We start from the raw sequence: 25,731 nt of genomic DNA on the forward strand, positions 1-25,731 counted from the left end.
CTTAAATTCAAGCCCGGCCCGAAAACAGTGGAGCGGGTGCTTCTGATCCTGCACGGAAAGGTAACTTTAAAATTTTAACAAATAACTGCTTAATGGTTTAAGTGCAACTTGATATTTTAATATAAAAGGGTGATGTTGGATGTTCCACAAGAAAGTATCCACTCTAAATAATACGTAATAAATTAAGCATTTTCTAAGTGCTAATACATTATTCTCATTGCTAAAAGTAAATAAATTTAGGACAGTATTTATTAGGATGCATTTATTTGATGGATCCGTACCAATACAAACAAGGCTATAAATGGAAAAGTACAACAGTAATGCATGCAATATTCTGCAATATACGCTTTAGGGAAAATTAAGACGATTTTTTTAAATTCATTTATATTAAATAATTGCACATCTTCCATCTATAGTTTTGAGAATTGTTGGTGAAACCCAGAGGAATAAAAATCATTATAGAAAAAAAGTTCCTTCAACTTTGAGTTTTACTTAAATCTTGCATAATGCAAGGAGAATTTGTAATTTTTTTTTTTTTTTTTTTTTTTGTCAAACAAGGAGAATGTGTAATTGATCAGCGTCAATTGGTATTGGGACCTCGTGAGCAATTTGACGTTGACAAGCCACGATTGTAGTGGTGCTAATAGTGGCAACGGCGACACAACTTAATGACAATTCAATGTGGGATACACTTCAAGATAATTATCAAAGATGACAAGGAAAAGCGACTCCTTCCACTGGATCATGAGCAGTTACATTCCGCAACAGCATGTCCAAGTGTAGAAATGCAGATAAATTGATCCTGCTTACTTGTCAATTAAGTTAAAGGGAGAAGCTCCAAAATTAGTTTTTCACATGATATTTCTAAAGAAATCAGCACGAAATTATGCTTTTGCGATTTGATTTCAAAAGGGGATTGATGTAGGATGTCCTATGAACAATTCCATGAAAAGATTGGTCTTGCCAAATAGAAAAAGATTAAGGCTCTGCTCATTTCATAGAAAATAACTTCTAGAAAAACGTTTTACGGATTTTTCGGTGTTCATTTAAAAAAAATGAAGTTAAGAAAAACGTTTTCTGTTATTAAAAAAAAAACACCTTCAAAAGTGGGAAAAGTTCTTCCAACTCACTTTCTTTCACCAAACACATTTTCATTTTATTTTTATATTTTCTTTTTATTTTTAAAATCGATTTTAATTATTTCCTTTTCTTTTCCTTTCATTTTCTTTTCTTCTTCCTTGACCGATCGTCGACCACATGCCAACTTGAGCCTTGCCACAAGCCAGCAAGGCTCAAGCTCGCCAAATATCGACTAGGCTTGAGCTAGTCGACCCGTGGCAAGGTGGGCGAGGCACGCAACAGCGGAGAAAGGTGGAGGAATGATGCGTGATGGGGTGAGTGATTCAAGAACGGAGATTTTTTTTGAGGGGATTTTTGTGGTTAAGTGTATGAAGTAATGTGTACGGTAAAGAAAAAAACAAAGAGGAATAAAAAAAGATAGAACGATCAAAAGATAGAACGATCTCCTCCCAAGGTATAAAGGCCACGCCACCAACCGAGGATGTGGATTGAGATCTACGAAGCTCACCACCAAGGCCTAAAGCTTCCACCAGCCAAGGATAGAGCACTTCGGGATAGGAGAAGCTCACCACCAAGGCCTAAAGATTCCACCAGCCAAGGATAAAGGGCTTCTTGGCTCACCACCAAGGAGTGATCTACGCTCCAGGATAAAGAAACCGAAAGGAGTTATCCACTCTCCAAAGGAGTTCACTCAAGCAGAGGAAATCTCACCATTTTCATTCATGAAATTCGTATCTCCTACATTGGATAGTTTTCCCCTCTTTATAGGAGGATTTTAACCTTAATACATATTAAAAACATACCTTAATAGCCTAGAAACTGGAACGTTCGACTCTTGGACTGCATAAAAACGGCTAGGAACTTAATAAAAAGCCTTTACTATTACGGGAACTAAATGCCATAATAAAAAACCTTTACCATCACGGGAACTAAATGCCATTTAATCTTCGGCTTTCCACATTCTCGAACCGTTAGCTTTCCGTGAACCTCTAGCCTTCCCAAAATTCGAGCTCTTCCCTTGACCAGAAAATAATCCTTCTAAAGCTTCTTCAATTGGTCATACAAGACATCTAAAATGGCCTCCCAATGATACCTATTGATATACCACAAAGTAATTAACATTATTCATTCAAAATGATTCATCGAAGCACATAATGCCCAACTTCTTTATTGGCTTGGATAAGCATCGATGGTTACGAGTTGGTCCATGGAGCTACGTTGGATGCTCCCACATCAAGGAAGGAAAAGAAAAAGGAAAAAGAAAGAAAAAATTAAAAATTAAAATTAAAATTCTATTTTTAAAAATTAAACATTTGATTTTATTTTTTTTACAATTTTTCTATAAAATCAAATAAAATACTAAATGGTGAAAAATATTTTCCATTTAATTTTCAAGTTTCAGCCCGAACATCGCAAAATATCATTATTTTCTTGGAAAATAACTTCCTAAAAAACATTTTCCGGAAACGTGATGTTTTCAACGAAGCGAATGGAGCCTAAGTTATTTTGGGTGTTATCTTGTTTGTTATGTTAGATATCATAGTTGGGAGTGTTATTGTTACAATATGCTTAGGGTGCGAATGGTAACGTTTTTGTTCTTTTTTTGTTCTAGGGAATAGAAACAAAAAAAAAGTGTTTTGTTCCGGAACGGTTTTGAACAAAAGAACGCATTTGGTAGCGTTTGTTCCGAGAATAAAAAATGAGTAGAAACACGTTTGGTTAAATTGTATTCTTTTTTTGTTTCTTTTAATTTTTAATATTTTTATTTTATTTTCATTTTTCCTTTATTTTTTATTTTTCTTATTTCGGCGGTCCCGGCCTCCGGCTGACTCGGCCGATGGGGCGGCAGCCTCGCCCAACCACGGCGGCGCTCGGCCTCGCCGGATGCAGGCGGCCGAGCTTGCCCGGCTGGGCGAGGCTCGGCCTCGCCGGGGACAGCGAGCTCGGCCGTGGCGAGGTCGCCGACCCTCGGCGGCGTCGCCGGCCATGGCCGAGCCGGCGACCGGCGAAAAGAAAAGAAGAAGAAAAGAAGAAAGAGAAGAAGAAGAGAGAGAAGAGAATAGAAAAATCCGTACATAAGTGTTTCTTCATTTTTGTTTATGGAACAAGAAACAACAATTTGTTGTTTTTTTTTTTTGTTCCTATTTCGTTCCGGAAACAAAAAAACAAAAAAAGAACAGAAACGCAACCAAACGCGTTTCTGTTCTTTTTTTGTTCCCGGGAACAAAATCCGTACAGAAGTGTTCCAGAAACACTTTTTTGGAGTGTTACCATGCACGCCCTTATTATCTTATTTTTGGGAATATTATCTAGCAATTTACAAATTCTTTTTTGTATGAAAAGGTTTAGGAGAAGGGGAGATTACCCCATGCCAAGGCCAGGGCATACCATAGGCCTAGAAGGTCTCATAGTGGATTTACATATCATGGATTTACAAATCTCCTACCAAATAGGGCTACTAGTAATGACATTCAAACTTATCATTTGAGCTAAACCACTTTGGCAAATTTTTTTTTTAATTATATGCTTGGTGATCAAGTTGTAACACCTACTAAACTAGTTACTTTGTCCAGACATGCCATTCCCAGTTTTCAATTAAAATGTCAATTATGAATGTAAGTTAATAGGGCCAATTCCATAAAAAAGCACAAACTTTAGGGTTTGGGACAAATCTGGCCCGAACTTTATTTTGTCTCAAAAAAAAAGCACCAACTTTTATTCGTGTCCCAAATCGGCCTGCAGTTAACTCTCCTTCACGGTCATCCGACACAGGCATTTCCACGTCGATATCTAACAAGGAAAAATTGTTCTGGGCTTTCTCTTCTTTCTCTTCTTCTCTGAACGCACGGCTCATGAGTTTGGGGAAAAAAATTTCTAGGGTTTCATTTCGTCGGTGAGTTCGGGTGCGAGAGTCTTCAATCCGTTGGAAGATCTCGCGCACTAGCTTGCTCGGTCATTCTCTCACATGGAGACACTCGCTCTTGTACATACACACGTTCGATCGCTCGAAGACGTCCTTTCCGTCGGAAGTTTTGACCTCGAAGGATTTATGCTTCCTCAAGGTCGAAGGACAGAGCATCAAAATGTATTCTTCTTCTTCTTCTCCTCCTCCTCCTCCTCCTTCTGTCTACGGTTTCCTTTCTTCAGCGAATAAGTGCGCGGGCAATCTTCAATCCGTTGGAAGATCTCGTGCCCTGACTTGCTCGCTCATTCTCTCACACGGCTGTCACTCTCACATATTCACACGCGTTCGCTCGGAGACATCGTCTCCCTCGAAAATTTTAGGCTCGAAGGATCTGTGCTTGCTTAGGGTTGAAGTCGACGGAGCGTTGAGAGCGTTGAAGGCATTCAACTCTTTGCTATTGGACATATTAAATTACGGTCACCATGTGCTTGATGGTTTGTCTAGAAGTGATCTACCTCACAGGAACTGAACTTGAAATTTTCTAGGCTTAATGAACTTGTGAATTTGCTAGGTCTTTAGAATCTTATGGCTTGGAATGAATTTGATCATGGCCATAGGTGGATATGTCATGACTTGGGAGTCTTGGACTTTGTTGATACTTTCACGCCTGTCGGGTAATTTGTCTTGTTGTCTACGGGGCATATGAAGAATGGGTGATAAAATTTGGAAAAACAAGACTTGTCCATCCTAATGGAAGTGTAAAAGTGCAGCGTGCTAAGGTGAAGTGTCGTGTTTGTGGGGAAGAGAAGCGAGAGGAGGATTGATAATGCTTGTAGAGCTCTACGACTTCTTCGGACGGCTTGCGTAGTTTGGCCAAATTCAGCCACGGAGGTGCTTTTAGCTGGGTCATTTGATGGTTGAGCCACCCAGGTTAGTTCTCATCATTGGGATCTATGTAGTTCATGGTAAACTTTGGAGTAGTTGTGATTTTCTATTGTGATATATTTGCTTTGAGCAATTTAGCTACTAGAGTTATAAAAATCGAAAATTCTTTATGAAGATATGAATGAAAGTTACTAAATCAGAGTAGGCAAACATCATCTATGAGCTAATTATTGAACTTATATGCAAATTTTATGTCATGTTTAAAAATATTTTACTGAGGCATTTCCAGGAGAAGTGGAACATTTTGTTAGGATAATGACTCGATTGACAAAACCACTAGACACTTAAGTTTTCTAGGAGAATTGCCTCGTAAACATTTAAAAGTATCGGGAAGGACACTTGGGCATTTAGTACATCATGATTTTTCTAATTAGTTCGTAGATCAAGACAATCAATCTGAGCCACACAGGAATTTATTATGCTTAATTGGACAGCTTGGGTGTTTTATTAGAACTGTCAAACTATGCATGTAAATTGTCAAAAATGAGACTTACAAAGCAGATTGTGAAACGAGGGAAGTTTGGTACTTTGCAAGTATCGCTTCACCAATATAAGTTACATGTTACATGATAGTACACTTTCCCCTAACATCATGCTGGTTATTTATAGTTATCTGCAATGTGCAAAAAAAGAAACAGGAAATGCTGCAGCTAATATTTTTAGCCATAAATATAGTATAAAATTTGATTTGCCCACTTTCTTTGGTCTATTTGCTAATTCCATAGGATCTTGGTCCAGCTTAAACCTGGCCTTTTGCACTTCACCACATTCATCTTATGGAAGATTTAAAAGGAACAAAATGCCTAAGAGCTCGTGGTACAAATCCTAAGCACAAAATGTCCCATAAACAGTATACAATTCACTTTGTAAACAGAGTAGCCTGGCTGCAATCAACTCTTCATTCATTGTCATGTCTACGATCATATTTTTTTGGGAAGCTCAAATTCCCTTACTCCTATTTTATCATTTTGGATTAGTTCAAATAGTTATGTATTTCAAATGGGTTGTCATGTGTTTAGATATTGGGAGCGAACTTATTCTTTTCTTTAGAGCTTCGATCAATAAGCTATTGTTGTGTGAAATGCTTCTTCACAATGTGAAGTGTGTCGTCACTTTTTATTATGCCTTACAAATAGTAGAGTTATTGCTGTCTTACTAGGAATTTGATTAGCATGATAAGTCCGACATTGAACTTTAAATGTCTAATTTTTTGCTCTACCTCTGTTTTATAGGATTGGGCTTGTTGGGATTCTAGGTTGATTGTCGTTTTACTTGTGGAGAATTGAAGTGTTGCAAGTTGAATAAGAAGTAATGGTGAGTTCATTCAATTGTTCACCCTTTACGTTTGAATATTGTTTTTAGTTTCCAGCGTATGACTTTGTGTTTTTACACAGAATGAAAGTGACGATGACGAGGTTCATTAGACTTATGTGATAATGAACTATATATATCCGATGATGAAGAGATCAATACAAGGGAGATGAGGAAAGAATTTAGGAAGCAATAATAGAGGAGGTGGATGATAGTAGAGACTTACCTGAAGGTTCCATCGATATAAGAATGGAGGAGGAGGTTGGTGCTGTTCCACACGATAGGGGGGATGATGATGAAGATGCAATATTGGATGATGAACTTCTAAGTGGTCTCGATATTGATGATTTTGAAGAAACTAATAGCACAATTGGACAAATGGTTAATAGGTATGATCCTATGTGTGACCATAATGAGAATATGTTTAGTCTAGGCATGAGATTTGAATCTCATGAACAGTTCAAGAATGCTGTGCGAAAATATGCTGTGATTAATGGATTTAACATTTTTGGCCAAGGAGTCAAAAGAAAAGAATGGAAGCAAAGTGTGCAAGTGGCTGTGGTTGGAGGTTGTATGGTAGTTGGGTTCAAGCTGAGAAAACTTTTGTAATAAAGAGAGTTGGAAGTCTGCATAGCCGCAATAGAAGCCTCACAAACAGGCAAGCCACTTCTACATGGCTTGCTCGAGTACATGCCTAAGATTAGAGCCAGACTCACTTATTCAGCTCTTTGAAATGCAAACGGATGCAAGAGAAAGGTTTGCCACGATCCTTAACAAAAAAAAAAATGCTATAGAGCCATATGGACAGCCCTTAGTCATATAAGAGGGCCTATAGGAAAGCAATATGATATGCTAAGATCTTATTTGGAGGAGCTCAAGAGAGTTAGCAAAATGGAACATTCATGATGGAGGTCAACCCAGCAACCAAAGTATTTGAGAGGTTTTATGTAGGCTTTGATGAGTTGAAAAATGGGTTTTTAGCAGGATGTAGGCGTGTCATAGGCTTGGATGGGTGCTTCCTTAAGACTGGATTGAGAGGTATGTTATTATGTGCTATTGGACGAGATGGAGACAATCAAATGTTTCCAATAGCTTGGGCAATTGTGGAAGTTGAGTCCGAGGCATCATGGACTTGGTTTCTCACTCGGTTATTTATTGACTTGAATGTGGGCACGGAGTGAAGGTTGGACTTTTATTAGTGATAAGCAAAAAGGTGACATCTCACTTTTTTATTTTATTACCATTACACTACACTAGTACAATCATTGCTATGACATATTTCTTTTTCATTGGTTGATTTTGGTTGCAGGGATTAATGAATGCAGTTTCATGGCTATCGCCACAAACGAACATCGAAATTGTGCAAGACATATATATGCTAATTGGAAAAAACAGCATAAAGGGGATGCTTTGAAGAATCTCTTCTGGAGGGCCGTGAGGTGTACTTTTGAAGCTGATTTTGACCTGGTAATGGCAGATTTGAAGATGGAGTGCCCTAAAGGTTATGAAGACTTCATGAGACAAGACCCTAAGCACTTCTACGCGGGGCTTTCATTAGGACAGTACTAAGTGTGATGCAGTTGAAAATAATTTAAGTGAGACTTTTAACGGATACATTTGCATACCGAGAGCAAAACCCATTCTTGAGATGCTTGAAGAAATACGAGCCATGTTGATGGAAAGGATGACAGAGAGAAGCCAATTAATGGTTGATCGAATGGATCCAATTTGCCAAAGAATTAGAATGAAGTTGGAGAAAACTAAACTGGAGTCTAGGTATTGTTTTGCTAGAGCATCTTTGGGGAATAAATTTGAGGTTGAAGGGGATGGCAATAGATTTGTGGTTGACTTGGCTAGAAAGACTTGTGCTTGTAGGGAATGGGATATCTCTAGAATACCATGTAGACATGCCATATGTTGCATTGCTTTTATGAAGTTAGAGATCAATGATTATGTTGATGATTGCTTTAAGAAAGATGCTTATGAAAATTGTTATAAATTTCCCTTCCCGGTCATGAATGGGGAAATAATGTGGCCCAAAGTTGGTGGTGAGCCAATCAAACCCCCACCTTACAGAAGGAAAAGGGGTAGAGAGAAGAAAAATAGAATCAAGGATAATGATGAGCGAAGTAGTGATGGTAAGAAGTTGACGAAAGTTGGAATTCAAATGCAATGTTCAAATTGCCTTCAATATGGGCATAACAAGAAGACATGCAAGAATCCTATGACATCAAGGCCACCCAAAGTATGTCTTATTGGACAATTTTGTAATTGTTAATTAAGATTTTTGTTGGGTTGTTATGAATGATAACATTGATATTTCTTGTGTTTTTCCACATAGGCAAAAAGAGGAAGACCAAAGAAAGTTGATGAAGCTAGTGGTGCGCAGGCTAGTTCACAGGCCAATAGACCATCTAATAGGGACTCCACTATCATCAGGAAGGAGAGAGCACAAGCTAGTGCTTTATCAAGCATAATTTTACTTTCATATCATGTGTATATTGTCATTAATGTTTTATGCTCATTTTGTTTCTTTAGGCTCAACAAGGTTATGGACTTTTCATATCCGAAGCTACTGGGAATTCTTATTTAAGGGTAATCTCTATCTAAAGTTTTATATATATATCGAAAAGAAAAGTGAGTTCATTTGTTTTTTTTTTCTTGTAGATGCCTGGTAGTGATAGAGTTATTGACATTGGAGGTCCATCTATTTCCAAGAGGCAGACAAGAGCAAGGAATGTCATTGAAGTTTCACTTGGCCAATCTTCCATTGATGTCTCGGAACCTCCATGCACTCAAGAATTTGGAATTGGTGGTTAAAGATGCAATTGTGGACCTTGAAATGCTTGTGTAGTGCCTACTACTTGATGTTGAGTTGTAGACTAAAAAGTGCTAGTTTGATGTTGTCTATAGGTTAATTTGGCTATGCATTGTGTTTGGGGATTTGGCAATGTCCTTTTGTATTTGCGATATTTTTGCTATGCACTATGTGTTTCAGCTGGTTCGAAAGCTTGACAAAAGTGAGTTTGGAACATTTGGATTTTGCAAACTTAGTTTTTGTAGTTTACATCTTCAAAGGAGAGGTTGATTTGAATCTTGTTGAACCAGTTTCTAGCTTATGAATATTCTTCGCATTGAGTGCAAACTGGTTGAGCTGATCAGGAGTGATGTGATTTGTAATTTACATCTCGGCATGCTTGAATAAGTGTGCATATGGTGTGGAATGATAAGCGTCTCAAATTCTGGAAATGTAGGCACTATGGCAGGATGAGGAGGGAAATTTCCACAACGACAATGCAATTTTGACTGATAAGACAAGGGAAACAGATTCGGTTTTAGCATTTTTCTTCCTTACACAATTTGCGCAGGCTTGACCATGTACAGATAGTTGTATTTGCAGATGTTAGCATCAGTCTTGTTAATTTCAGTCTTGACTTTTTGACACTTACTCATTAATATCATCAACCAACTTCAATTCAACTTGCTGGGACATACCGCTCCTGCCCCGTGGCTGGTTGTTGCTCTTGGTAGGCCCATTTCGGACTATTGGATGACAAGCAAGAGAGTTGACGCTTATGACTAAACCCCAATTGCTGTGGTATGCCTACATATTCATAGCCTTTAAAGTAACATTTTAGTTGTCTGCATTGCAATGGACCGAGCCTCTGCTCTCTGAATCTTGTGCTACAAGTAATATATGTAATGTACAATTTCCTTGCTCCAGTTAGATTCGTAGATGAGGCTAGCACTTTGTTGAGGTATATTCGACGGTGTTTAACCTGATTTATTGGACATTCTAGGAATGTGCTTGCCTATATTTGACCTGTTGATGAACCACATGCACCTTCCTACATTTGTTGTTGTTCTTGTTGGAGTTCAGAAACCGATGTTGGCCTCCTTACGCTTTATTTACCGGGGACCAGATAACTTTCATGACCAGGTATGGATGTCGTGGATATCATACACTTAATATATGGGATTTTGATATTGCTTCTTTGATTTTGCTTCATCTTTGAGTTTCTAGCCACAGAAAATTGATGTTTCATAAGAGGGAAACATAAAGACTGGAGGTTGTGTTGAATGATACCATAAGAATGGGCAGTTACTCTATTAAAGCTTCTCAATTAGTTCTAATCACGAAGAGCAGTTACTCAACTCTTGCTTTTCTTGTTGGATTTTGCAGATGTTTATTATTCTATCCCGCACCATTGCTTTGTGGGGACTAATCTCACCAGGTTCATCTGCATCGGTAGATTTACTGTTTTCTTTCCAAGTAATTGGCCATATGAAGACTATCCTTGTCTTGATCATGGGCTTCCTCTTCTTTGGGAAGGAGGGTCTCAATCTCCAAGTAGTCATCGGCATGATCATAGCTGTAGTTGGAATGATCTGGTATGGCAATGCGTCATCTAAGCCTGGGGAAGGAGCGCAAGCCATTCACTTCCTACCAGCGAACAACATAAACATGGTAGTTTGTCGAAGTCCACCGAAATAGATGGGAAAGTTTGAATATTAGTGATTGCCACTGAGCAAACATACAAGATAGCTGATTCCAACTTATCATCTGAGATTAGAAAACCGGTGTTCCTTTTCTTCTCCATTGTTTTTCCTCATTGAGTTATTCTTTGTTGTCCCCAAGCAGCTCCAAGGGAACAGATCTTGCTGAATAGGTTTAGCTGTGCTGCAAAAATTTTCCCTGCTTGATCATATAAATATAGTAATTAAATTGTTGCTCATTTCATAATTATAAAAAGGTTTGGTTTCTTCATTCTTCTTTGTGGAGCAAGCTTGTCCAGGCTATTCTCTGTTCTTTGGCTTAAAGGCAACACTTCATGCATGCTGCAGCTTTCAGTCCCAGTCATTTAGGGTTCCTACTTAGGTGAAGTGACTTTTTATTGAGAGGTCATCTATCTCTATGTAAAATTGCTGTAGCAGCAGCTCCATGGTCTGTTTGAGGGGATGGCCCATAACGGATGGTGGCGTTTCCATTTTTCCCACAACTCTTATGTAAAATTGCTGTAACACACAAAATGGTAAAGCTTTACAATTAACAGACAAGATTTATTTCTTTTTTTTTTTTTTTTTTCCTATTCGATTGGTCATCGAGGAGTTGGGATCGATCACCCAACATCCGAGACGAAGATTCAGAAAGCAGAGGCTAAAATAGAGAATAGCCTCTTTCTCTCGTCTGCTAATCCGAGAATGACAGTGAAACAAAAACATGCAATGAGCAAAATGTGCGATGAGCAAAGGAAGGTGAATGTGTCCCCTAGTCAGTTCATGTGGCATGATAAGGGTTGAAGATTCTAATATACACATAACATTACCTCAACAGGACAATCTGGTGGACCAAGCAAATATCGAGTAAACGAGACAGGGGATGCCGAGATAGATCAACGTCCACGCCTTCGTGGCTGTCAATGAAAGATTCAAAGGTGGAGGCTAGTAATGTACAACCAAAAACCAAAAAAGACTGAATGCGAATCTTGGACTTGTCGATTGTTATCAAAATTGAACATCTCAATGGCTTCCACGGAAGGAATGTAAGAGGATAAAGAAGATAAAGCCCCTCGTCACCGCAAAACGCCCAAATAACCAGTGTCCTTTCCCCCCACGATTTGAAGTATTATCGTCTAGCATTAAAGTAGTTCAGACCTTTGCAAGTCCACTTTAGATGGCGACAATTATATGCAAGTTGGGTACTTAACATTCATCTATTGATCCCCGAAGTTTCATATGCTCGAGTGACAGCCGATTTTGATGGCAACACTGATATACTATCACATCCCATAAAAATGACAGAATACATGTCCAATTTACTTGCAAGCTGTATGGAATCCATGACATTGTTAGTTATGGTCTAAGTTTCAAAGTAGTTGGTGAATGTGCCCCATTGATTCAAAGGCCTAAAATTTGTTGAAAAGACGCCAATCAATGTGGTATATACATATCAAAAGCCTGGCATAAGTTTACAATTGTGTAAAAGAAAAAGGGTAGAAGGATCTATGTAATCATCCTCCATCGGTTATAAGACAACGAATCTTCTCGTGTAAATGTTTGTGTCGCTCTCTTTTCGGATGGCTTTGTGATAATGAGCAAGTTATTCTCATATCCATTGTTATGAACAATTGGCCGCAATGGATCGATCCTCCATGTTCCATCGACTATGAACTTTATCTCGCATCGGGGGAAGACCACGGAGGTTATGAAGCTCATCCAGAGACAGCAATTGCTTGTAATTTTAGACCGCCTTAGACTAAATTGAGAGAAGACCTACCTCATATCTTCCAGGATACAACTGGAGGCACATGGAGAAAACTCCGATGCTCGACTTCTCCATCTTTCCCTGCAATGAAGCACATTACTCTACTGAGCATCATTTAGAGAAAGCTACTTGTATGTATGAACCACAGAACATAAATCTAAAAGCATGAAGTCTGAAGAACTTCTCGACTCATATAAAGTGGATCCCGACCCCCTTTCTTTTAACCAGTGCACATGATGGGATAATATGTGCATTGGTGAGGATTAATCGAGTTGATATGTTTAGATCCAGTGTTAAGACAAAAACGAAACTTTCACAAAGACAAAAAGAAGAAACGTTATTAAGTTAAATTTGTTAAGACGCCAAAGGCTTGAGAATCACCGATGCTTCAAACAAAAGGTTGACTTTGCTGATTTTTAAGCCAAGATGGACTAGACATGCATTGACCGCACAGATAATAACATCCTACAAAAATGCTTTGCGGACCTACTCGGCATGGATGAAACAACAATTTAATAAACTTGAAATTATGAGTAAAGATCGATTCATGTGCCTGATTCACTCGATATCATCCAATATGGGTACAAAAGATATGAAGCCATGAGGCATTTTCATAGTCAGGGTACCAAACTTCCACGAGCAAAATTGAAATGTAAAACTCATATGTACGCCACAACTAGAGCTCCACGGGCATTATACCATGCTATTGCAGGTAGATTCTAATTTGACTGCCTATCACATCTGCAATGATTTGAATACCAGTCCATACTAGCTAAACTGCTCAAAGCAAATATATGGTGCAACCAAACAGTTCACAATAGAAAATCACAACTACTCCAAAGTTTACCATGAACTACATAGAACCCAATGATGAGAACTTGTTAGGGAAATCCCTTATGATGTTTCGAAGATGACAAAATAAATCAAAGGCTACTAATATGTTTGATGGTTGAGTAATAGACCATGCAGATGATAGAACATGTAAAGGATATTATCAAAGTCAGAAGACGGCCAGAAGACTGAACGTAACATATGTCCAAAGTATATTCTGAAGATTTCCAGACTTCTGTGTCAAAGTCTGAAGACTGCCGTGTCAAAGTTTGAAGACTGCCAGACTGCCGTGTCAAAGTCTATTCTACATCAGAAGTCTGCTCATTATGACTAATTCCAGACTGAACGTGAATAATGAACCGGAAGACAAACTCTATCTTTGAAGCCGAACTTGGTGCGAGACCTTAAAGCTAAATCAAGTTAAGAAGCGTATATGTTCGAGACCAGTTGTAAAGTCTGAGACTCTCTATTGCTCTCAGACTTTACATCCAGAATTCGACCAACGTAACTCAAGCCCAATCATATAATGGCTAGTGATCTGGTTTGGATTCCACATCAAGATTGATTTGATTGACTCAATCTATTTGATTGACAATTGGATGTTGAAGACAAGATCTTTCTATACGAAGAAGCTTTACTTATGGAAACCAAGATTTCGTTTGTATGGGCGATTAGAATCAATTTGGGATTCTACCTTTGTCACTCAACGGCTACCAAATCTTCTAGATACAGAGCTGTCCAATGGGTATATTGGAAGACGATTCTCCGGGATGCTGTCCAATGGCTAGTTTGGAAGTGGAGAAGTATTTAAGGAGATGAAGGACCGATGAGCAAGTAAGAGACGGAGCGTAGAATTTATAATTCCAAAGTCTGAGCGACTTTCAATTATATACTTGTCTCTTGAGAGCTTAAACGTTTGTAATCGTGAGAGAAATACCAAAAGAGTGACTTAGTGAGATAGTGTGATCTACTACTAAGTGTTTGCACTCAGTTGTAATCTCTTGTTGATTGCATATTGGAATCCAGCCAAGAAGGCTGTTAGCGTGGGAGAGTGGACGTAGGCTTGGATTAAGCCGAACCACTATAAATCTTGTGTTCTTATTCTCTTCCCTAACTCCTTTATTTTGTTCATACTAGCACTCTCAATTGGTGTCGAGCCAAGTGCTCGGTTTATAAAAAGTGTTTTTACTTTTGAGCTAAAGATTCTTTATGGCTAGTATGTTGGCACCAGGACTTATGGAAGGGCAAAGCAACACAAGGCCACCATATTTTGATGGAAAGGAATACGACGTATGGAAGAACAAAATGAAAGCATTCTTAAGATCCAGAGATCTCTTACAATGGGATGTTGTGGAAAGAGGAATCAACTCCATTGCTGCGTCTACATCAAATAAGAATGGCAAAGACAAAGAAACCAAACCCCCCGCTCTTATGTCTCGGACGGAGTTGTCCAAAAGAGAAGCGCTTGATGCAAAAGCTATTTATTCTTTATATTGCGCTTTGTCTCTTGCTGAATATAAGAGAATCTCTTCATGTGAAACAGCAAAAGAAGTTTGGGATAGACTTCATGTTACATATGAAGGGACCGATCGTGTAAGAGAGACAAAAGTAAACTTCTTGCTCGGCAAATATGAATCCTTCAAGATGAAGCAAGGAGAGTCGATTGGAGATATGTTTAATCGTTTACAGAAATTGTAAACGGTTTGGCATATCAAGGTCATCAATTTGTTCCCCAATGAAGGTCAACAAACTCTTGCGAGGTCTCTCAAAAGATTGGAACCATGTCAAGACCTCAATCCGAGAGACTCAAAGGATTATGCCACTCACCGTTGATGAATTGATCGGCACTCTTCAATCCTATGAAGTGGAGCAACTTAACGATGAAGATCCCGAAGGTAAGAAGTCCATTGCTTTAAGATCTAATGCTATTTTTGATGAAACAGACTCAGAAAATGACATGGACGATGAAGAACTTGCCTTTATAGTCAAGAAATTCAAAAACTGAGTAGAAAAGGAAGGAAATTCGATGAAAGAAAATACAAGCAGAATGGCCGGAAAAGAACAATGAAAGAAGATGATGAGCAAGGAAATTTATGCTTGATGGCACATTCAGAATCTGAGTCGACTTAGACACAAACTCGAATCGAGTCTAACTCGAGCACGGACTCAGAATCCGATGAGGAAATAAAGGAAAAGAAGAAGTTGGTAAGGAATGTTTTTGGGCACATAATTCTCATTATGCTTGAAATTCGATATATCATTGATTGATTCAGATTTTATAATGATCATATTTTGTTTTATTGAAGAAAGAATCGCATGATTTGTTTTTGTGATTCAAATTTAATTTGATACGTGTGATCATTTTTGATATCATGCTTAAAAACAAAATAATTTATTTGGTCTAATTTTATACTCTCAGATTTAATCATATTTTGCAAGGTGAAAATCTGTTTTACGTGATGATGCAAGATATTTTTAGATACTCAAGGAATTTTATTCTCTCTATTTTTATCATGCTATGACCAAGTGAGAATTTATTTTTCAAAATATCATTGTGCATAATATTCTTTCTTTGAGTACTCTATTATGATGAATTAAGAAAGAATATTTGGAGATTATATATTTTGCTCTAACGTCATGGAAGGATCCAAATTGATGGATACCAAAAAGGAAATGAGTTGATTGCAGGAAATTCTTTAAGGGAAGGATGATTGCGAATCTACGCAAATTTTGGTGCAATCAGAAAATGTAGAAATTAAATTCTATGGCAACTTTTTATTATTTGTAAATTCTATGCAGTCATAGAGCTTAGTGTCACGGCCAAGAGTTTTCTATAGCCAAAGGTCGTGCCTTCTCGAGGACGACCTCCTGCGATCGTTAGAATTTCCAACAAGAAGACTTCCAAAACATTCCAAGGGTGGGCAATATGATAATTGAGCCAAAGTCTAGAACACTCCTGTCATTAGTGTCGATAGTTGGTAGGATTGGCAATACGATCTCATCTACCAGATGAAAACTCGATTAATGGATATAATGTGATGGCATTAAGTATAAGAAGGGGTGCCTTCCCAATGCATGATGGGGCGAGTGGTTCTAGAACAATTTTTTTTTTCTTTTGGGATTTTTCTAGTTAAGTGTATGGAGTAGTGTATACGGTGAAGAAACGAAAGGGAATAAAAAAAAGATAGAACGGTCTCCTTTCAAGGTATAAAGGCCACGCCACCAACCAAAGAAGAGGATCGAGATTTACAAATTTCACCACTAAGGCCTAAAGCTTCCACCAGCCAAAGATAAAGGACTTCGGAATAGGAGAAACTCACCATCAAGGCCTAAAGATTCTACCAGCTAAGGATAAATGGCTTCTTGGCTCACCACCAAGGAGTGATCTACGCTCTAAGAATAAATAGACCAAAAGGAGTTATCCACTCTCCGAAGAAGTTCACTCAAGTAGAGGAATTCTCACAATTTTCATTCATCAAATTCATATGTCCATATATTGGATAGTTTTCCCTGTTTATAAGAGGATTTTAGATTAGGAAATATAAAAAACAGACTTTGATGATCTAGAAACTTAAACCTTTGACTCTTGAAAACTACATAACAATAAAGACACCTAGGAACTTAGGAAATGCATTTATTAGCACGGAAACTTGTATTTTTGAACCTTTAGCCTTCCAAAATTCGTGCTCCTCCCTTGACCAGAAAATAATGCTCATGAAACTTCATCAATTGGTCATGCAAGACATTTAAAATAGCCTTCCATCGATAGTTATCGACATACCACAAAGTATCAATAAGTAATTGACATTATTCATTCAAAATGATCAATCGAAGCACATAATGCCCAATTTATTTCTTGGCTTGGATAAGTATCGATGATTCTAAGTTGGTTGATGGAGCTATGTTGGATGCTCCCACATCATCATCCCCGGGTTGTTTGAGAATTGTCCTCAAATCTAGAAAGTTTTCATCCTCCAAGTAAGGAGAAAGGTCTCCCACGTTGAATGTTGCCGAAACTCCAAATTCTCCAGGAAGGTCAATCTTGTAATCACTCAATAACTTTAAAGGAACCATCAGCTATGGGCATGAGCTTGTTCTTTCGTCGAAATTGAAATCTCTCCTTCCTCAAGTGAAGCCATACAAGATCGCCCGGTTGAAATTGAGTCTTCTTGCAATGTTGACTTTCTTCTTGTAAGATTCATTGGCCTTTTCGATCTTGGATCGAATCTACTCATGGAGCTTCTTCATCAAAGCTTACTTGAGAGTTAGATGGAATTGGAATTAAATCAATGGGTGTGAAAGGATTAATTTCATACACAACTTCAAATGGTGATCGACCAGTAGTATAACTTGGTGATTGATTGTAAGAAAATTCAACATGCGCAAGCTTTAAATCCTAATCTTTCAAAGATTTACTCACCATACCACGAAGAAGAGTGGTTAGAGTACGATTTGTTACCTCCGTTTGGCCATCGGTTTGTGGATGACAAGCTATGCTAAATAAGAGTCTTGTACCAGACATTCTCCATAGTGTCTTCTAGAAGTAACTTAAGAACTTGGAATCACGATTCGACACAATGGTCTTTGGTACTCCATGAATGCGAATAATCTCTTTGAAATATAATTCAACAATATGAGATGCATCATTGGTCTTGTGACATGGTACAAAATGAGCCATTTTAGAGAACCAATCAACAACCACCATCATAGCATCTTTTCGTCTTTGAGTTCTTGGTAGAGCCACAATGAAATCCATGCTAACATCTTCACAAGGCTGCAATGGTACTGGAAGTGGAGATACAAACCTTAATGGAAATGGTTTTTTGATCTTTGACAAGTTGCACACATTGAGATGATAGCATGCATATCTCCAGTCATCTTTGGCCAATAGAAATGCTCTTGAAGAACCTTAAGAGTTTTGTTAATACTAAAATGACCAACCAATCCTCCACCACGCGCCTCTCGAATTAGCAATTCGCAAAAAGAACTCTTTGGCACACCTAATCAATTTCCTTTAAAAAGAAACCCATCGTGTAAAGAATATGTACCTTGAACTTCCCGCTTGCAATTGTTAATGATGGATGAGAACTCCATATCTTCATAATAAAGTTATTTCATTGATTTAAAATCCAAGAATCCTAGAGTCTAGAACAACAAGCATAGAATATCTTCTCAATAAAGCATCTACTACAACATTAGTGTGCCCAGGTTTATATTTTGAGACAAAAGAAAATTATTGAAGAAATTCTACCCATTTTGCATATTTCGAATTAAGCTTGCGTTGGCCGCTAATAAACTTAAGCGCCTCATGATCATAATGAATGACAAATTGCTTTGGCCTCAAATAATGACTCAAATGATCAAGAGCTCGGACAATGGCATAGAACTCTTTGTCATAAGTTGAATAATTCCTCTTGGAATTGGTTAACTTCTCGATAAAATATGCCAATGGTTTTTGTGCTTGGACAAGAACAGGGCCAATACCAACTCCACTTGAATCACACTCAACTTCAAATACTTTATCAAAATCAAGAAGTGCAAGAATATGGGACTCACAAAGTTTCTGCTTGATTACCTCAAAGGCATTTTGAGCAGCCTTTGTCCTCACAAAGTTATAGGAGCCATGACGATACTAACGTTTTTGACAAAACGTCGATAGAAAGAAACAAGTCCATGAAAACTTCTTACATTAGAAATGGACTTCGAAATCGGCAAGTCTTCATAGCTTCCACCTTGGCTTGATCAATAGAGATTCCATCACAAAAACCATTGGAAACACATAACCAAAAAACACAATGCTTGGAGAGAAGAACTCACATTTCTCCATTTTAGCGTATAGTTTTTGTTCTCTCAAGACATTAAAGACCTGTTTTAAATGAGAGATATGCTCCTCCTCGTTCTTGTTATAAACAAGAATATCGTTGAAATAAACAACAACAAATTGACCAATAAAGGAACGAAGAACCTCATTCATAAGTCTCATGAAGGTACTCGGAGCAGATAATCTGAATGGCATAACCAACCACTCATAAAGGCCTCCCTTGGTCTTGAAAGCCATCTTCTATTCATCAACTCCGCAAATCTATCTTTGAAAACACAAAAGAACCATATAAGTCATCAAGCATATTATCAAGTCTAGGTATAAGGTACCTATACTTAATGGTGATGTTGTTGATGGCCCGGCTATCAACACACATTCAGTATGTACCATCCTTCTTAGGTACAAGTAGAGTTGGAACAGAAGATGGTTTCATGCTTTCTTGAACGTATCATTTGTTGATAAGTTCATCGACTTGTCTTTGCAACTCCTTTGTTTCCTCTGGATTGCATCAATAAGCTGGCTTGTTTGGTAGTGGAGTACTGAGGATCAAATCAATTTGATGCTCAATACCTCTTATGGGAGGTAATCCAAGTGGTAAATCCTCCGATAACACATCTGCAAATTCTTTCAACAAGCAATGCATTTTTGGATGTATGGGTCGCTCTACTATCTCACTCTTTTTCTCGACCACAAGCAAAGCAAGTACATTCTTTTATTTGCTAATGGCTCTCTCAACCTGTGTCTCACTCGAGAACATTTTTTCCTTACAAGTGTTTCCCTCCCCAGGTTGATTATTATGTATCAAAGAAGGATTTGAGGGTAAAAGAGTAATGCATTTTTGTTCCTCATGAAAAGAGTATGTGTTTTTTCGACCATCATGCATAGCATTTATATCAAATTGCCATGATCTACCCAATAACAAGTGGCATGCATCCATAGGAATCACATCACATACAACCTGATCTCGATAGTTCTTCTCAATAAAAATGATATAAGAACTCATTTGGTTACCTTGAGATCATTCCCTTTATTGAGCCATTGGAGCTTGTATGGTTGAGGATGTTTCGTTGTTGGAAGCTTCAACTTGTCGACAAGAGTTGTCGAAGCAACATTTATGTAGCTCCCACCATTGATGATCACCGAACATACCTTTCCGTTAATAGTGCAACGGGTGTGAAAAATAGTTTCCCTTTGCTCATTATCAGGATAAACTTCAACATGTAATGCTCTTCAGATGATCAACATCTCGCCATCATCGGCTTTCTCCATAATTTCTTCTTCCTCTTCAGATTCAGAAACATTTTGGTCTTGATTACCCTCAGTCTCTTGAAGTGCCGAATTGATCTCCTTAATTTCTTGAAGAGTCATAACTCTCCAATTTTGACAATTTGCTTGAATGACTAAACCGTGGCACTTAAAGCATTTCTTGCATTGCCTTCAAATTTCTTTTGGACTTTTTTGGAAGGCTATGCAATATTTCCCTTGCCTTTGTCTTTTGTTGACGTACTCTCACCCTTACTTGAGGAAGCACCCTTAAAATAGGATGTCACATTTGTTGAGCTTCTGGAGGAAAATCTCTTGCTCTTCAATTATTTTTCAACTTTTATGGCTAACTTGCATACGTCTTCAAAGGACCAATAAGGTTGAAGTTCAACCATACCGGCAATTTCTCGATTCATGTTGCCAAGGAAATGAGCGATGGTTTGCTCAAGAACTTCTGGAACGTCACACCTAATTTTGAGTTGTTCAAACTCACGAATGTATTCTTCAACGCTCAACCCTTGTTGTTTTAGGGATTTCAATTTGAAGAATAGATCTTGCTTATAGGTGTCGGGCAAGAACCTCTTCTTCATCAACTTCTTGAGTTTTTCCAAAAACTTGGATTAAGCATTTTCCTTCTTTTACTCGTTGATGCTTTAGATCTTCCCACCATAGAGAAGCATATTTTGTTAGCTTTAGGACAACAACCTTACAATTCTTCTCATTTGAATAGGACTTGAAGTAAAAAATTCGTTTAGTTGTGTTGTAGCCAATCCACAAAGTCGTCAAGGTTGAGATTACCGTCAAACTCAAAGACCTCTACTTTAATGTCACGTCCGTCCTCCTTATGCCTCCCTCTTCGTCTTCGAATTTGATATTCATAATCACAGAGTTGTTTCCAGTGGAATCGGAATCGCCATTAGAACTTTGACGAGATTCAAAATCGTCACGCCGATGCCGTTCATTGGAACGCCTTGCTGGCTGTCCATGTCTCTTTGAATTCTCTAGAAGATTGAGAACTCGCTCCATTTGTTGCTGAAGATTTTGGATTGCGCAATCTCTCCTTTCATTGTACGCTTAAATGAGTTGAACCTTGAGCTCTGATACCAATCTTTTGATGCGTGATGGGGCGAGTGATTTCAAAATGAAACTTTTTTCTTTTGGGATTTTTCTAGTTAAGTGTATGGAGTAGTGTTTACGGTGAAGAAATGAAGGGGAATAAGAAAAGATAGACTCCTTCCAAGGTATAAAGGTCACGCCAACCGAAGAAGAGGATCGAGATCTACGAAGTTCACCACCAAGGCCTATAGATTCCACTAGCCAAAGATAAAGGGCTTCTTGGCTTACCACCAAGGAGTGATCTATGCTGCAAGGATAAAGAGACCAAAATGAGTTATCCATTCTTCGAAGAAGTTCACTCAAGCAAAGGAATTCTCATAATTTTCATTTATCAAATTCGTATGTCCATACATTTGATAGTTTTACCTTGTTTATAGGAGGATTTTAAACTTAGGAAATATAAACAACAGACTTTAATGACCTAGGTGTTGGAGAAATCCTCTTGAAGTGTTTTGAAGTTGACAAAACGTTTCCATCAGTCTAGTCTGAAGGCTTGCAGACTCTACTATTTAAAGTCTGAAGACCTCCGGACAGCCACACTCAAGACTCAAAGTCTATCCTCATTGACAGTTTCTAATCCGTTGAAGAAAATCTATCCACAACTGGATGTTTCATTAAGGATGTGGTCTTATCGACTGGAGAAGATCTCTTGGCTGGATATGACATAACTGAATCCTTTATTTGATCATAATTGATTCGAAGATTAAGGATCCGATGATTGGCAAAGTATACTTGGAAGGTTCTACTTATGGAAACCGAGATCCTGATTGTATGGGCGAACATGATTGATGGGCTATCGACATGTTCCTTTAATAGCTCGAATGATCTTCCTAATTGATTCCGTCCAACGGGTAGATTGGAGGAATTCCTTTGGTAAGTGCCAACGGGTATGATGGCATGAAGGAGTATATAAGGAAGACGTTCCGTTGTTCGAGTGTGTGCACGATAGAAGAATTCCAAAGTCCGAAGCTCCTTGTTCTTAGTCAATTCATTTGTTGAGCAAAATCTTGTAAACAAAAGAGAGTCTATATTCGTGAGAAACCTTGAGGAAATGTGGTAAAACATATACACTGTGGAATCAAGGAAAAGCTATGCTGTAACTTCTCTTTTGTTCATAGTGAAATCCAGCCGGTGGGCTGTTAGTGCGGAAGAGTGGACGTAAGCTAAGAATAAGCCGAACCACTATAAATATCGTGTTCAATTTTCTCTTCCATAACCTTTACTTTACTTTGATCGTATTTTCCTTTCTATCGTTTGCCTAGAATCGCTTCCGTATCTCGAGAAATTGTTTGTGCACCTATTCACCCCCCTCTAGGTGCTTATACTAGCTATCTCAATTGGTATCATAGCTTGTGTACTCACTTTGTTTGAAGTGTTTTACTTCAAAGTTAAAGATCCATGGCTAGTATGTTGGCTGCAGGGCTGGTAGAAGGGCAAAGTAATACCAGACCACCTTACTTTGATGGAAAGGATTACAACATATGGAAAAACAAGATGAAAGCATTCCTATGATCAAAGGATCCTCTGGAATGGGACGTTGTAGAAAAAGGAATCATTCCTAAAGCTGCATCTGTCTCGAAAGAGGAAAAGATGCTGTTGAGTCTAGCGAAATGACTCAGGAAGAGATAATCAAGAGACAAGCTCTTGATGCAAAAGCAATTTATTCCTTATATTATGCTTTATCCCCTATTGAATATAACATAATATCTTCTTGTGTTACAGCTAAAGAAGTCTGGGATAGATTACATATTACCTATGAAGGAATCGATCGAGTGAAAGAGACTAGAATCAACATTCTCCTCGGTCAATATGAAGCCTTCAAAATGAAACCAGGAGAAATCTATAACTGATATGTTTAGTTGTTTTACAGAAATCGTGAATAGTCTTGAAAATCAAGGTCAACCAATTTCTGATCCCATGAAAGTAAACAAGCTACTGCGTGGACTCTCCAAGGATTGGAATCACATAAAGACCTCAATCAGAGAGACCCAAAGAATCATGCCACTATTTGTTGATGAGTTGGTTGGGACTCTTCAGCCTTATGAAGTGGAACGAATCAATGAAGACGAAGACCCTAAAGGTAAGAAATCCATTGCATTAAAATCTAATGATGATTCTGATGTTACAGATTCTGAAGACAATATGGATGATGAGGAACTTGCTCTCATGATAAGAAGATTCAGAAAGCTGCACAGAAAAGGAAGAAGATTCAATCCAAAGAAACAAAGTTTTCAAAAGCAACGGACTAAGTCTGTTGAGGATGATGAATCAAACAAAGATGTAGTTTGCTTTGAATGTAAGAAAAGGGACACATCAGACCCAACTGTCCTCTTCTGAGGAAGAAGAAATGAAAAACTGAAAAGTACCGAAAAGCTCTTAAAGCTGAAACCTGGAGTGGCACAATCGGATTCAGATTCAAATTCCGAGACAGATTCAGATTGAAAGCGAATTTGAGGTAACTTCAAAATCCCTATTAAAGTTTCAAAATACATTGATGAATTGTGTTTTCGTCTTAAGACTTCTCTTAAAACAATTTCCGAACTCAAGAAGGAAAATTCTGCTCTAAAACAAGAGGAAAATATTTTGAAAGAAAAAGTGAAAGGTTTAGACAAGAATGTCTCTTCTCTTAAAGAAAGTGAAGATAATCTTTTAAAAGAAAATGCATTCTTGAAAAGTGATATCTCAAATATTTCCAAAAGATTTTCTATAGGACCTGAGAAACTGGAAAAAATTCTCTCTGTTCAAAGACCTTATTTCAATAAATCTGGTTTGGGAATGACTGCTGAAACCATTCCTTTAATAGATTTTCCTAAAGCGAATGAAAGAATCAAACAAAGACCCACAAGAGATGCTTACAAAAATCATTTTAAAAGGATCTTTGTAAAACCAGTTGGTCGCAATGCTCTTAGATGCTCAAAGTGCAATAGTGCATATCATTTTGAAAAAGAATGCCATATGATTTGGAAACCTGTTAAAAAGGTATGGGCAAAAACCGCATATCATACTAACACCAATGGACCCAAGAAAATATGGGTACCAAAGAAGGTTTGAGTTTCTTTTTTAAATGTAGGTCACTATCAAGAAAAAGGTAAAATGGTATCTGGATAGTGGATGCTCAAGACACATGACAGGAGACTCAAATTACTTCATAAAGCTTGTTCGAGTAAATGGTGGAAAAGTCTCTTTTGGAGGAAACAGCAAAGGAAAAATTGTGGGATTTGGAATTGTAAAGATTGGAAATCTCACGATCAACAATGTTTCCTTAGTGGAAGGGCTTAATTACAATTTGCTCAGTATTAGTCAGCTATGTGATACTAGTTTCAAAATCAACTTTCAAGAGGGAATATGTTTAGGAATTAGTAAAGATTTTACTCAGTCATTCATGGGTCGAAGACATGGAAATATCTACCTCTTGGATGTGAAACCAGATGAATCACAATGTCTAATCTCAATCCAAGACGAAGCAAACTTATGGCACAGAAAGCTTGGGCACGTCAATATGAAGCAAATAGCCAAAATCTCAACAAAGAAGCTTGTTCGTGGTCTACCCAATTTATCATACCAAAAGTCTGATCTATGTACACCATGTATATTGGGAAAACAGGTAAGAAATTCCTTTAAACCAATAAATCAAGTTTCCACTAACCGTGTACTTCAGCTTCTACATATGGATCTTTTTGGACCAACCAGAACACAAAGTATTGGAGGTAAGAAATACTGCCTAGTAATTGTGGATGATTACTCACGATTTACTTGGGTATATTTCTTGGCAAGTAAGTCTGAAACTTTCTCTTACTTTGAAAAGTTTGCTAAAAAGGTTCAAAATGAAAAAGGGTATGTTATCTCAAGTATAAGAACAGATCATGGAGGTGAATTTGAAAATCATGATTTTACAAAATTCTGTGATGAATCTGGTTTTCAGCATGTATTCTCCTCTCCATATACTCCAGAGCAAAATGGAGTTGTGGAAAGAAAGAACATATCACTTCAAGAAATGGCTAGAACTCTTTTAATTGAAAGTAACATCTCTTCACGTTTTTGGGCTGAAGCAGTTTCTACAGTATGTTACATTATAAATAGAGTTTTTCTAAGGCCTATTCTGGAAAAAACCCCATATGAACTATTCAAAGAAAAGAAGCCTATTGTTTCATATTTTCATGTATTTGGATGCAAATGTTTTATACTGAAAAATGC

General features: G+C 37.8%; 2 protein-coding genes and 1 long non-coding RNA gene across 3 annotated transcripts; all 3 read left to right on the plus strand.

The window, feature by feature from the left end:
* The first annotated feature begins 4,805 nt into the window (after positions 1-4,805).
* LOC120293277 lies at positions 4,806-6,342 on the plus strand. Its single transcript, XR_005551030.1, has 3 exons — positions 4,806-4,915; positions 6,163-6,244; positions 6,325-6,342. It is a non-coding gene; the product is annotated as an uncharacterized LOC120293277 (long non-coding RNA).
* Positions 6,343-7,812: 1,470 nt separating this feature from the next.
* Positions 7,813-8,997, plus strand: LOC120293140. Its single transcript, XM_039311953.1, has 3 exons — positions 7,813-8,486; positions 8,583-8,836; positions 8,909-8,997. The coding sequence occupies exons 1-2, from the start codon at positions 7,890-7,892 to the stop codon at positions 8,832-8,834; spliced, it is 849 nt and encodes a 282-aa protein (XP_039167887.1). The 5' UTR covers positions 7,813-7,889; the 3' UTR covers positions 8,835-8,836; positions 8,909-8,997.
* Positions 8,998-10,043: 1,046 nt separating this feature from the next.
* On the plus strand, positions 10,044-10,736 carry LOC120293835 (UDP-rhamnose/UDP-galactose transporter 6-like). Its single transcript, XM_039313604.1, has 2 exons — positions 10,044-10,181; positions 10,425-10,736. The coding sequence occupies exons 1-2, from the start codon at positions 10,044-10,046 to the stop codon at positions 10,734-10,736; spliced, it is 450 nt and encodes a 149-aa protein (XP_039169538.1).
* The last annotated feature ends 14,995 nt before the right edge of the window (positions 10,737-25,731 follow it).

This window comes from Eucalyptus grandis, chromosome 5 (genome assembly GCF_016545825.1).
Source record: "Eucalyptus grandis isolate ANBG69807.140 chromosome 5, ASM1654582v1, whole genome shotgun sequence".
Taxonomy (NCBI): Eukaryota; Viridiplantae; Streptophyta; class Magnoliopsida; order Myrtales; family Myrtaceae; genus Eucalyptus; species Eucalyptus grandis.